At 41.8% G+C, this 14,576-nt stretch overlaps 1 protein-coding gene across 2 annotated transcripts; it reads right to left on the reverse strand.

Moving 5' to 3' along the window:
• Positions 1 to 12,137, reverse strand: LOC140069427 (C-reactive protein-like). Of its 2 annotated transcripts, XM_072115121.1 has the most exons (5): positions 12,054 to 12,137; positions 5,325 to 5,359; positions 5,117 to 5,175; positions 2,413 to 2,451; positions 1 to 754 (listed from the first exon to the last, which is right to left on the reverse strand). In XM_072115121.1, the coding sequence occupies exons 2-5, from the start codon at positions 5,348 to 5,350 to the stop codon at positions 156 to 158; spliced, it is 723 nt and encodes a 240-aa protein (XP_071971222.1). In that variant the 5' UTR covers positions 5,351 to 5,359; positions 12,054 to 12,137; the 3' UTR covers positions 1 to 155. The 2 variants fall into 2 exon arrangements, with proteins under 2 accessions (XP_071971222.1, XP_071971223.1); XM_072115122.1 differs by lacking the exon at positions 2,413 to 2,451.
• Between the last annotated feature and the right edge of the window lie 2,439 nt (positions 12,138 to 14,576).

A 14,576-nucleotide genomic window follows, 5' to 3' on the forward strand; every position in this document is an offset into this window, starting at 1 on the left:
TGGGAGAAATATAATCGTTTATTAATTTGTGAACTTTGGAATCACCTTGAATCATCTTGTACACCTTGTAATGAAGGCAAGTGCTACCGAAATAGAGACAAGCATATTGAGACAAGAGTCCTCTATTTCCTTTTTGGAAATTATAGAGCAGGGAGTTAATATTCCACGGCAACTGCGCCTCCTTTTATCTCATAAGTTCCATCCTTCCAGCTAAAGATATTTCCATGTGGAAACCAATATCCGTGTGAAAAGCTCTTCATAGCATCAGGGGGCAGAACCCAATCCCACACATGGACTTCACGAATCTCACCTATAAAACTCTGAGCTGTTTCAAATCCACCACCAAAAGTGTCCTGTTCCTGCCCCAGGATGACGCTCATCTCAGTTCCTATGGGAGATCCTTTCTTTGTAACTTTTCTAGGGTAACTTTTTCCATCAATGTTAAGTTGGAGAAGACCTGTCTCATAATCCCAAGCCACACAAGTGTGTCTCCAGTCTAGAGCAGCAGGATCCACCTTAAAAATAAATTCTTCTTGATTTACATAAATGCTGACCGTGTTTGGAGATGTAGGAAAAATGAGAAAAGTGTTATCCTTTCCTGTACCAGGCGTGGCTAGTGAAAAAAGTGCGTAATTTCGGGTGAGCTCAGTAAATGAGCGCAGACATACGGTAAGTTGCGTTAACGGCTTGCTCACAGTGTGTTTCAGAATCACATTGTCAGTTGCGGTTTCCCTTGGGAAAATAATAGTTTTACCTAGAACAAAAGATAATAATAGATAATTGGGTATAGAATAATAATATACACTTTTGGTATTGTATATTGAACCTTCTATATCAAGCATATATTATATATTTCCAACCAGGGTGCTCTGGATTTAACCACTAAAGAAAACCATGGAGTGGCCGGTGGTCCTCATGGACCACCAAGACAGTTCATGTCCGAAGTGAATTAAGGAAATTCTGCCACACGCTAACTAAGTAGTATTACAACAGAGGATAGAGATAACAACAAAGCAGACAAAGAAGGACATGTTTTGGCAGTAATTCAGTCTTTTTCAACTTACTAACATTGATGTCGACAAGAACCTAACGTCCTGGTACCATTATAATCCATTACCATAATTATCTATAAGTTCTTCATAAGCTTATAATTCTACCATAAATTCTGGTGATATTTTTCACACCAGGCCATAAATTATAGCAGGTTTACCTCTGCAGTGTCAGGATTCAGGGGTAGTGGACCCACTGAACCACCGTGGATGATGACGTAGGCTGACACCTTGGAGCAGAGTTTAAGTGGCACCAAGTTTTCACCAGAGCTCGCCGCAAATCGGGTTGGACTTGCTGTTGCATGGTACCCCCAGGTCACTCCATAGGCTCGAGTTTGTCAGTGGTGCTGGTCAAGGCGAGGTGTGGCCGAATTGTGGTCTAGGACAGACAGGAGGTCGAGACGGACAGCACAGGATCAAGGTCAAAGGTAGAGTAGAAGGTCAGGGCTGGTAGCGGAGAAGCATAATCAGGAACAGAACCGGGGTCACAACAGGAATTCACCAAACAATCGCAGGGCATAGGGAACAAGCTTTTCACTAAGGCACGAGGCACAATGATAAAGCGGGGCAAGTGGGAAGAGGCTGGCTATTTATTAATAGCCCCAATTAGCGGAGCACTGGGCCTTTAAATGTCGCAGAGATGGAGCGCACACACTAGGAGGCGGGGACACGCCCCGCCGGACCGCAGGAGCCGCTGTTGGATCGTGGAGAGGTGAGTGAGACTGCTGGCATGGAGGGGCACACAAATGAGTGCGGGTGCACCTGCGACCCAAAACATGCAAAACATGCAGTGTTAATCTATTTGAGAAGGGTCCGCGCACCTCATGTATAAGAAGACGAGGGAACCTTGTGTTCAAGCAGTGAGGAGGATTTCTAGTGTCCATTGTTATAGAGGATTTGGTGCAGGTTCTTTTGAAGAAAGCGGAGTCTGGTGGGGGAGAGGCTTGGTAGCTGAGGGGTTTGGAGGAGACAGACGATACAGAGGTCGGGTATGGTGACCCTGCAGGATATAAAAGGAGGGAGAAGAAGCACCATACAGAACCGGAAGACGTGGTGGGAGTTCTAGGCTGAAGGATCTCCCATCACAGTCAGTGGGTGAAGGTGAGAAGCCTGACTGCCGGCCTGTGCTGTGGAGGGTCCGGAGCCTATGTGCAACCCCGGGATCCGAAGCATTGAAAGTAGCAAGGGAGCAGTTGGCTTTGGATAAGGCTCTGTGTTGGAAGAGGATTAAGAAGACAATGAATGTATATTCGCCGTTTGCAGGTCTGCAGGTCATAAGGAGCCGTTTCCAATGATAATATGTCGGTCACCTACATTGAGAGAGGTGTTGGTGTGACACAAGTATGTGCTAAGGAAGCCTTACCTTGTGACGTATCTCTGCTCGGCTTCCATTTACAGTTATCTGTTAAGGAAAAACTATGAGTACTTATATGCAAGTGGTGGAAGATAAATTATTATGGGAATTACAGTTGGATAGGATTGATGGCCCCTTTTTGTCTCCAGTCGGAGTGTTGCCAAAAACAGAAGTTAATTTGTTTTGACTTGTCCATCGCTTATCTTATCCGCGTGTCTTTAAAGGGAACCTGTCACCAGGAGCCTGATTTTCACTAAAGACAGGTTGCAGAAGTCCATTACACCTGCAGTGCACAGATGTCTTTCTTCCTTTTCTAAGCATTTGCATTACAATATAATATAATTGTGTGTTGTAACTTACATTGCAACCTGATAGAATCCTGTTCTGAGTCCCAAGTTTGTTTTGCTTTGGCTGCATTTAACCCCTTAACGCGTGGGTGCCGCCATCTTTATTCTGATCGTCGCTCCCCCGAACGTTATCGGGGGGCGGCGATCGGTTGCCATGGTAGCTTCATGGTGGCTTCTGCAGATTCGTTACAATGAGCCAGTGGCTCATTGTAACGAATAACATGAAATAATGCCATATATTGCAATACAGTAGTATTGCAGTATATGGTAGGAACGATCTGACCATCTAGGGTTAATGTACCCTAGAGCAGTGATTTTCAACCTTTTTTGAGCCGCGGCACACTTTTTATACTTAGAAAATCCTGGGGCACACCACCAACCAAAATAGCACAAAATGACACTAAAACAGTCATATTATACATATAGTTAATAATATAGATTCTAAATTTATTTTACTCACTCATTGTGAAACCTGGGCCTGTTTCGATAAATACAAAAGGGATATCCTGGCAGGAATGGTGGAAAGACACACACAAAGCTCTTCCTCAACAGTTATCAGTTTCTCCCTGTTTTTAGTATATGGTGCTGATTATTATGTGGCTCATATACTGCAAAATAAAGGGGTACAATGAGAAGTACTATGGCCATGAGGCTCATATACTCAGCATATGAGCTGGTACTTGTAGTACTCCAGCCTCATGACTATAGTATTTCTCATTTTACATTTCTCATTGTTATATGCAGTATACTGCTGGAGTACTACAAGTACCAGCTCATATGCTGAGTATTCTGCCAACAGTTCATATACTCAGGCAAAAGCTCATATAGTCAGCATTATTGGTGGGCATTACCTTGGCGGTGGGCAAATGCCAGAGTCTCTCCGCTCTCAGGATTATGCGCCGGCATCGGTGACGTCATTTTGTCGCACGAGGTTCAAAGCTTGCGCATGTGTTATTGTACACGTCTCCTACATTGTAAGAAGCCGTGACTGCGAATCGCTGCGCATTGCCGGGAAACAAAACACAGGGGGCACCATAGTTTGGGGAAATTTCCCCGCGGCACACCTGACCATGTGTCGCGGCACACTAGTGTGCCACGGCACACAGGTTGAAAATCACTGCCCTAGAGGGTCGAAGAAATAGTGAAAAAAAAAAAAAAAGGTTTAAAAAATTTTAAAAAATTAATAAAATATTAAAAATTCAAATCACCCCCCTTTGCCTAAAACTGATATAAAACATAATAAACAGTAAAAATCACAAACATATTAGGTATCGCTGCGTCCCAAAATGCCCGATCTATCAAAATATAAAAACGGTTATTGATGGCGGTGACCTCCGAGACGGGAAATGGTGCCCAAATGTCCGAAATGCGACTTTTACACCTTTTTACATCACATAAAAATGGAATAAAAAGTGATCAAAGAGTCGCACAGACCTCAAAATGGTATCAATGAAAATGTCGGCTCATTTTGCAAAAAATGACCCCTCCACAGCTCCGTGCAGTATGAAAAAGTTATTATCGTCAGAAGATGGCAAAATTTTTTTTCTTTTTTATACACATTCGTTGAATTTTTAAAAATGTATTAAAACGCCATAAAACCTATATAAATTTGGCATCACCGCGATCGCACCGAACCAAAGAATAAAGTAGAGGTGTTAGGTGGAGCGCACAGTCAAAGTCGTAAAAACTGAGCCCACAAGAATGTGACGCACGGGTGGTTTTTTAAATTTTTTTTCCACATTTGGAATTTTTTTCCAGCTTCGCAGTACACGGCATGTTAAATAAATAACATTACGGGAAAGTAAAATTTGTTACGCACAAAATAAGCCCTCACACAGGTCTGTACACATAAAAATGAAGGTGGAGAGCGAGAAATGAGCGAAAAAACCCTTCATCCTTAAGGGGTTAAAGAAAAATACAGGTGACTTGTCTGTGCTGCTCACTCCTCAGCTGTCAGCCCCCACCTTTGTGCTCCTGTACAGCCCCTCCCTCCTGCTCCTTCACTCTCACAAGGACAGAGGTCACAGCCTGGTGAGCTGACATCGATGGGGGAGGGAAGGAGCTGTACAGGAGCACAAAGGTGGGGGCTGAGAGCTAAGGAGTGAGCAGCATGTGTATTTTTTTTAAATGCAGCCAAAGCAAAACAAACCTGGTGCTCACAACCTGGGGTTCTGTCAGGATGCAAGGTAAGTTACACCACACAATGATATTGTAATGCAATCGCTTAGTAAAGGCAGAAAGGCAGATGTGCACTGCAGGTTTCATGTGTTACTCTATCCTGTCCCTGCAGACAGGTTCCCTTTAATGACATTTTAAAAAGGTGTCAAAATTGTTTGGGTTTTAGAGGATGAGAGACATTTATTCACCTTCTAGTGCAAAACATCCAGAGAGGAGAACAACCAGGAATAGGAAGCTTTCCATTTTTCTGTAGAAACAAAAATTTTGTGTAAATGTTTATGCAAAATTCATATTTCTATTCTTTATTCAACCCAAACCAAGAACTAACGAGCTCTGGTCCCCGTCCATGCAAATATCCAAAACATTACATCATGTAAACCCAAAAATGTAATGTACCTTGTTTTCAGTCCAACGATGACCATCAACAGTAACTGTAATAAAGAAGTGAGGGAGAGAAACCATCTCATAAGTTTACCAAGAAGGAAATCATACTACACTACAATACCCCAACTATACCTGTGTATACTGCAATATAACAATACCTCAGCTATATCCTGCACTATATACTCCTCTATAAACTGCACTATCTACTCCTATATATCCGGTACTATAATACTGCACTATATACTCCTCTATAAACTGCACTATCTACTCCTATATATCCGGTACTATAATACTGCACTATATACTCCTCTATATACTGCACTATATACTCCTCTATATACTGCACTATATACTCCTCTATATCCTGAACTATATACTCCTCTATATCCTGCACTATCTACTCCTATATATCCGGTACTATAATACTGCACTATATACTCCTCTATATACTGCACTATATACTCCTCTATATCCTGCACTATATACTCCTCTATATCCTGCACTATCTACTCCTATATATCCGGTACTATAATACTGCACTATATACTCCTCTATATCCTGCACTATATACTCCTCTATATCCTGCACTATATACTCCTCTATATCCTGCACTATCTACTCCTATATATCCGGTACTATAATACTGCACTATATACTCCTCTATATCCTGCACTATATACTCCTCTGTATCCTGCACTATATACTCCTCTATATCCTGCACTATATACTCCTCTATATCCTGCACTATATCCGGCACTATAATACTGCACTATATACTCCTCTATATCCTGCACTATAATACTGCACTATATACTCCTCTATATACTCCTCTATATCCTGCACTATATCCAGCACTATAATACTGCACTATATACTCCTCTATATCCTGCACTATATACTCCTCTATATCCTGCACTATATACTCCTCTATATCCTGCACTATATCCGGCACTATAATACTGCACTATATACTCCTCTATATCCTGCACTATAATACTGCACTATATACTCCTCTATATCCAGCACTATAATACTGCACTATATACTCCTCTATATCCTGCACTATAATACTGCACTATATACTCCTCTATATACTCCTCTATATCCTGCACTATATCCAGCACTATAATACTGCACTATATACTCCTCTATATCCTGCACTATATACTCCTCTATATCCTGCACTATATACTCCTCTATATCCTGCACTATATCCGGCACTATAGTAACCTGAGTGAAGTTGGCCCCCCCACCTTGTTCAAATCAAACAAAATTGGTGTCAAACGTTTGTGCTACGTTTGTGCTGGTTTGTGCAGCAGAAATTTTTGTTTGTGCCGCTATCGTTTTCGAGATTTTAATGAAAGTTTCCAGAGGTCATCAGAGGTCAACCAGCCCCCCCACATTGCCCAAATCAAACAAAACTGGTGCCGAACAATTCTGCTTTGTTTGTGCTGGTTTGTGCTGCGCAAATTTTTGTTTGTGCTGCTTTTGTTTTGAATATATGAACAAAAAATGAAAGTTCAAAAGTTCAAGCAGCCCCCCACATTAACGGAATCAAACAAAACTGGTGTCAAACGTTAGTGCTATGTTTGTGCAGCAAAAATTTTTGTTTGTGCCGTTATAATTTTTAAGGTATGTTCAGGTGTTTGAGGTGTTTTGGATGAACTGGTAAAAAACAAACCTAGTGACACTTCCCTGGTTTGATCAACAGGGGGAGCTAGCAAACACATTGTACTTTGGAAGAAATGAACTCTGATGACCTCTGCAAAAAAGTATGAATATATTAAAAATGATAGCGGCACAAACAAAAATTTTTGCTGCACAAACCAGCACAAACGTAGCACTAACATTTGACACGTTTTGTTTGATTCCGTTAATGTGGGGGGGCTGCTTGAACTTTTGAACTTTCATTTTTTGTTCATAAATTCAAAACAAAAGCAGCACAAACAAAAATTTGCGCAGCACAAACCAGCACAAACGTAGCAGAATTATTTGGAACCAGTTTTGTTTGATTTGGACAATGTGGGGGGGCTGGTTGACCTCTGATGACCTCTGGAAACTTTCATTAAAATCTTAAAAACGATAGCGGCACAAACGAAAATTTCTGCTGCACAAACCAGCACAAACGTAGCACAAACGTTTGACACCAATTTTGTTTTATTTGAACAAGGTGGGGGGGCCAACTTCACTTAGGTACTATACACTCACCGGCCACTTTATTAGGTACACCTGTCCAACTGCTCGTTAACACTTAATTTCTAATCAGCCAATCACATGGCGGCAACTCAGTGCATTTAGGCATGTAGACATGGTCAAGACAATCTCCTGCAGTTCAAACCGAGCATCAGTATGGGGAAGAAAGGTGATTTGAGTGCCTTTGAACGTGGCATGCTTGTTGGTGCCAGAAGGGCTGGTCTGAGTATTTCAGAAACTGCTGATCTACTGGGATTTTCACGCACAACCATGTCTAGGGTTTACAGAGAAAGGTCCGAAAAAGAAAAAACATCCAGTGAGCGGCACTTCTTTGGGCGGAAATGCCTTGTTGATGCCAGAGGTCAGAGGAGAATGGGCAGACTGGTTCGAGCTGATAGAAAGGCAACAGTGACTCAAATCGCCACCCGTTACAACCAAGGTAGGCAGAAGAGCATCTCTGAATGCACAGTACGTCGAACTTTGAGGCAGATGGGCTACAGCAGCAGAAGACCACACCGGGTGCCACTCCTTTCAGCTAAGAACAGGAAACTGAGGCTACAATTTGCACAAGCTCATCAAAATTGGACAGTAGAAGATTGGAAAAACGTTGCCTGGTCTGATGAGTCTCGATTTCTGCTGCGACATTCGGATGGTAGGGTCAGAATTTGGCGTGAACAACATGAAAGCATGGATCCATCCTGCCTTGTATCAACAGTCCAGGCTGGTGGTGGTGGTGTCATGGTGTGGGGAATATTTTCTTGGCACTTTTTGGGCCCCTTGGTACCAATTGAGCATCGTTGCAATGCCACAGCCTACCTGAGTATTGTTGCTGACCATGTCCATCCCTTTATGACCACAATGTACCCAACATCTGATGGCTACTTTCAGCAGGATAATGCGCCATGTCATAAAGCTGGAATCATTTCAGACTGGTTTCTTGGACATGACAATGAGTTCACTGTACTCAAATGGCCTCCACAGTCACCAGATCTCAATCCAATAGAGCATCTTTGGGATGTGGTGGAACGGGAGATTCGCATCATGGATGTGCAGCCACAAATCTGCGGCAACTGTGTGATGCCATCATGTCAATATGGACCAATGCTTCCAGCACCTTGTTGAATCTATGCCACGAAGAATTGAGGCAGTTCTGAAGGCAAAAGGGGGTCCAACCCGTTACTAGCATGGTGTACCTAATATAGTGGCCGGTGAGTGTAGTATGTTGAGAAAATTGTTGACGTACCGTGTTAGCCAGGAAAAATCAAAAATCTGATGTAAATACTTTTGTGTAAAAAGTACAAAAGTGCTTAAGGAATGATACCTTTATTGGCTAACCAGAAAAATTATATTTGGTGCAAGCTTTCAGGGCACACAGGCCCCATCTTCAGGCATGGATACAAATGAAGCACTGAGAGAAAAACACAATATTTGAGGGATGTTACAACAAGATAATTAATACATATGGTGAGACTCAATTAAGATAAGCTGGGGCAATAAAACTAGAGGTTATGTTACACAGAGAAGGGTGATGGGCAGGGGGTGGGGGGCTAGGATGGCAGGGGTCTGGAGTTAGTCTCTTGTGGGGATTGAAGCGAGTCCATGTAATGAGCCATAAATCCAGGTGCAATATTGAGGGCTTGTGTCAGTGACTGGAAGGTCATCATCAGTTTGAACTCTCAGGTTTTCCTTTCTCTGCTGTCCTTAAAGTCACCTTTCAGTATTAGGACCTTTAAATCCTCCACGCTGTGGCCTGGTCCAGAAAAGTGTTTTCCCACAGGTGTGTCCATCCCCTCACTTATGGACCTGCTTGTTATCTGGTCAGGATCTGAGGATGAACTGTTGTCTTTCCACAGAAGTTATAACAAATTTCATCCTACCATAAAACTCTCCCTGGACTACTCAAAATCTAAGGTACATTTCCTGGATACAACCATATACATTAGGGACAACAGCATACAAACTACAATTTATCAAAAACCTACAGGTCGTCCAGCGTACCTAAAGTGGAACAGTTTCCATCCAAAACATATCAAGAAATCTATTGTCTACAGCCAAGCTCTGAGATACATCCGGATCTGCTCAGAGAGTGAGGATAGAGAACAACACCTTCTATCACTAAGAAGAACATTCTTACACCAGGGGTATCACCCCCTAGTTATAGATAGACAGATCCACAGAGCTACAAGGATCCCAAGGAGCAGCCTGCTGGAATACCAACAGAAAGAGGACAAGTGCAGAGTGCCCCTGGTGGTCATGTACAACCCACAAATGAAGATTTTAAAGAAAATTGCAGAAGATCTCCAAGCCATTCTTCATAAGGACTACAGGCTAAAGGACATATTCCCGGACCTACCCCTCCTTGCTTACAAACAGCCACCAAACATAAGGAATCTCCTGGTAAGAAGTGCCCTCTCACCACCAACACAGACGGGCACTTTTCCCTGCCAGAACAAAAGATGCAAGACGTGTGCCCATGTCCTATCATCAAGCACAGTCCACATCCCCAACACACAACAGGAGTATAAAATCCCAGGCACATTCTCCTGTAGATCCTCCAATGTTGTGTACATGATACTGTGCATGAGGTGTCACACAAATAATATATACATTGGGGAGACCCAACAAAAACTTCAGAGCAGGAGGAATTCTCACAGACACACCATAAGTGAGGGGATGGACACACCTGTGGGAAAACACTTTTCTGGACCAGGCCACAGCGTGGAGGATTTAAAGGTCCTAATACTGAAAGGTGACTTTAAGGACAACAGAGAAAGGAAAACCTGGGAGTTCAAGCTGATGATGACCTTCCAGTCACTGACACAAGGCCTCGATATTGCACCTGGATTTATGGCTCATTACATGGACTCGCTTCAATCCCCACAAGAGACTAACTCCAGACCCCTGCCATCCTAGCACCCCCCCCCTGCCCATCACCCTTCTCTGTGTAACATAACCTCTAGTTTTATTGCCCCAGCTTATCTTAATTGAGTCTCACCATATGTACTAATTATCTTGTTGTAACGTCCCTCAAATATTGTGTTTTTCTCTCAGTGCTTCATTTGTATCCATGCCTGAAGATGGGGCCTGTGTGCCCTGAAAGCTTGCACCAAATATAATTTTTCTGGTTAGCCAAAAAAGGTATCATTCCTTAAGCACTTTTGTACTTTTTACACAAAAGTATTTACATCAGATTTTTGATATATCCGGCACTATATACTCCTCTATATCCTGCACTATAATACTGCACTATATACTCCTCTATATCCTGCACTATATACTCCTCTATATCCTGCACTATATGCTCCTCTATATCCTGCACTATAATACTGCACTATATACTCCTCTATATACTCCTCTATATCCTGCACTATATCCGGCACTATAATACTGCACTATATACTCCTCTATATCCTGCACTATATACTCCTCAATATCCTGCACTATATACTCCTCTATATCCTGCACTATATACTCCTCTATATCCTGCACTATATACTCCTCTATATCCTGCACTATATCCGGCACTATAATACTGCACTATATACTCCTCTATATCCTGCACTATATCCGGCACTATAATACTGCACTATATACTCCTCTATATCCTGCACTATATACTCCTCAATATCCTGCACTATATACTCCTCTATATCCTGCACTATATACTCCTCTATATCCTGCACTATATACTCCTCTATATCCTGCACTATATCCGGCACTATAATACTGCACTATATACTCCTCTATATCCTGCACTATATACTCCTCTATATCCTGCACTATATACTCCTCTATATCCTGCACTATATACTCCTCTATATCCTGCACTATATACTCCTCTATATCCTGCACTATATCCGGCACTATAATACTGCACTATATACTCCTCTATATACTCCTCTATATCCTGCACTATAATACTGCACTATAATACTGCACTATATACTCCTCTATATACTCCTCTATATCCTGCACTATAATACTGCACTATAATACTGCACTATATACTCCTCTATATCCTGCACTATATCCGGCACTATAATACTGCACTATATACTCCTCAATATCCTGCACTATATACTCCTCAATATCCTGCACTATATACTCCTCAATATCCTGCACTATATACTCCTCAATATCCTGCACTATATACTCCTCAATATCCTGCACTATATACTCCTTAATATCCTGCACTATATACTCCTCTATATCCTGCACTATAATACTGCACTATAATACTGCACTATATACTCCTCTATATACTCCTCTATATCCTGCACTATATCCAGCACTATAATACTCCTCTATATCAGGCATTTTATTATTATCAAACACGGTAGAAATAATAATCCTAATAATCCTCTTCATTTTTCTTGTTTTTATGATATTACACACTTCTCCAAACCCAATACTGTATGATATAGTTTACCTATAATATTTACATCATTCTTCAGAATATCCTACATCATATACATGTTACTACTGCTCTATAACAGCCCACATGCTGCTGTTCTGTATCAGCAATAACTATGTATAGTGACCAGTTACCTCCTCCTCGGGGTCCCAGGGTCTGGCTGGTTCCTCTGTGGAGCAGACGCTGGGTTTTTATAGACATCTTACGTCAGGGAGGAGATTCTTAGGTGAAATGTTTATTTGTTCAGATACAGGGAAGTCCAGTCTTACAATACTTGGCAGGAGAAGTTACAGCATTACACAACTTACAACATGTGTGTTATCTAGAGAAAACACATGTCCATCAGTAGGGGATTTGGCTTGTTAGTTGTATTGGGTTATACACCACAATGTGTATACGTGGTTCCCCAAAATGGTAGAGCCCTGGGGTGACCACTAGGGCACTGGGTACCGCAACAGCTAAGAAACCAAACAACCAATGGGGCATGGAAAATGGAACTATCATATAGTATACATTTCCTCTGATAACATAATATTCAACATCCCAGTGGTTTGGCAGATACTGTTATTGTTAGTATTATCCCTGTACTGTGATATCACTGTGTGTATTATCCCTGTACTGTGATATCACTGTGTGTATTATCCATGTACTGTGACATCACTGTGTGTATTATCCCTGTACTGTGACATCACTGTGTATTATTCCTGTACTGTGACATCACTATGTGTATTATCCTGTACTGTGACATCACTGCGTGTATTATCCCTGTACTGTGACATCACTGTGTGTATTATCCCCTGTACTGTGACATCACTGTGTGTATTATCCCTGTTCTGTGACATCACTGTGTGTATTATCCCTGTACTGTGACATCACTGTGTGTATTATCCCTGTGCTGTGACATCACTGTGTGGATTATTCCGGTACTGTGACATCACTGTGTGTATTATCTCTGTACTGTGACATCACTGTGTGTATTATCCCTGTACTGTGACATCACTGTGTGTATTGTCCATGTACTGTGACATCACTGTGTGTATTATCCCTGTACTGTGACATCACTGTGTGTATTATCCCTGTACTGTGATATCACTGTGTGTATTATCCCTGTACTGTGACATTACTGTGTGTATTATCCCTGTACTGTGACATCACTGTGTGTATTATCTCTGTACTGTGACACCACTGTGTGTATAATCCTTGTACTGTGACATTACTGTGTGTATTATCCCTGTACTGTGACATCACTGTGTGTATTATCCCTGTACTATGACATCACTGTGTATATTATCCCTGTACTGTGACATCACTGTGTGTATTATCCCTGTACTGTGACATCACTGTGTGTATTATCCCTGTACTGTGACATCCCTGTGTGTCTATTATCCCTGCACTGTAACACCACTGTGTGTATTACCCTGAACTGGGACATCACTGTGTGTATTATCCCTGTACTGTGACATCACTGCGTGTATTATCCCTGTACAATACTATGGACTGGGTGGGGCTTGCTATACCTATATAATGATACATATACCTGGTTGGTCTTGGCTCTTGCTGAGTTAGGTCTATGGAAGTTTCTATAGATTACAATTACCCTTTAGATTGTGATATTTCAGGCTCCTCTGAAATTGCTGTATAATCTTACACCGTTCCATCAAGGTGACTTCTAATTAATCTGACTTGTCAACGAGGGGAAAACCCTGCGGCTCCTCCGTCTTCCTTGTTTATATTAATCAAACAGAACATCACACAATGAAGAAGATTTATGACTTATTTTTTTTAATGGCAAAAATTCCAAGGACGGAAAGACAAATATAGGTGACAGCGTGTACACAGGACGTATATGGATATGTCCTCTTAGATCCAAGATAAGAATTAGGCAAAGGACCAAGGACTACACAACCAGGGAGGGAGCGAGAGTTCAGATGGGGAAGATAGAAATAACTTTGCTGGTTATTGTAGGGAAATGTGCTGCCTTTATGGTCTTAAATTCCACATCATACAAAATCTTGAAAATGTCAGGAATAGGACCTAGATGAGTCAAGATGACGTAATCAGGGCAAATTTATATACAGAATGTCCTAAAATATTCTTAGCGACTCTGAAGCTGATCAAAAATGATTATAGTCAAAGTTGCAGTGACTGCTTCCTCTACTACTTCTACCCAGATCTACTGTACATGGGGGGGTGGTAAAAAGTATATGGGGGGTAAGAACCCAATCCTCACTGCTCCTTATACCAGTCAAAATAATAGGAAAAAAAGTGGGACTGAAAATGAAAGTTTTTTTCTTCCCTTTCCTTTTAGTTCGAAATATTGTTGCAGATATTATGGCCCCATATTTTGCCGCCTCCTTTAGGGCTTGGACATCTGCCGCCTGAGGCTAGATTCTCTCCTCATGACATATACGGCCCATTGTAGATGATTACTACTCACCTCTCCATCCAATTTCCGATTGCACTTATCTTTCAGCATAACTTTGAATGGCCGCATATAGCTTTATAAAATATGCAAAAGAGCACCTCTGGGCTCTGCAGCTTTATAATTTATACATGCCCCCATTCCAACCGGCTCCACCTACATAGTGTTCAGAGAGCCAGTGACGTCACTGACTCTCGAGATTTACATTACCTGCGCTGCCAAGTGGGTATGCACA

This window comes from Engystomops pustulosus, chromosome 7 (assembly GCF_040894005.1).
Source record: "Engystomops pustulosus chromosome 7, aEngPut4.maternal, whole genome shotgun sequence".
NCBI classification, from domain to species: domain Eukaryota; kingdom Metazoa; phylum Chordata; class Amphibia; order Anura; family Leptodactylidae; genus Engystomops; species Engystomops pustulosus.

What these genes read in the sequence shown, in the direction of transcription:
- LOC140069427 (XM_072115121.1), bottom strand. Translation starts at nt 5,350, where the DNA reads ATGGTCATCGTTGGACTGAAAACAAG. An exon ending in ATCGTTGGACTGAAAACAAG is followed by an intron (nt 5,176 to 5,324) that starts GTACATTACATT and finishes TTGTTTCTACAG; the next exon opens with AAAAATGGAAAGCTTCCTAT. An exon ending in TGGATGTTTTGCACTAGAAG is followed by an intron (nt 2,452 to 5,116) that starts GTGAATAAATGT and finishes TTTCCTTAACAG; the next exon opens with ATAACTGTAAATGGAAGCCG.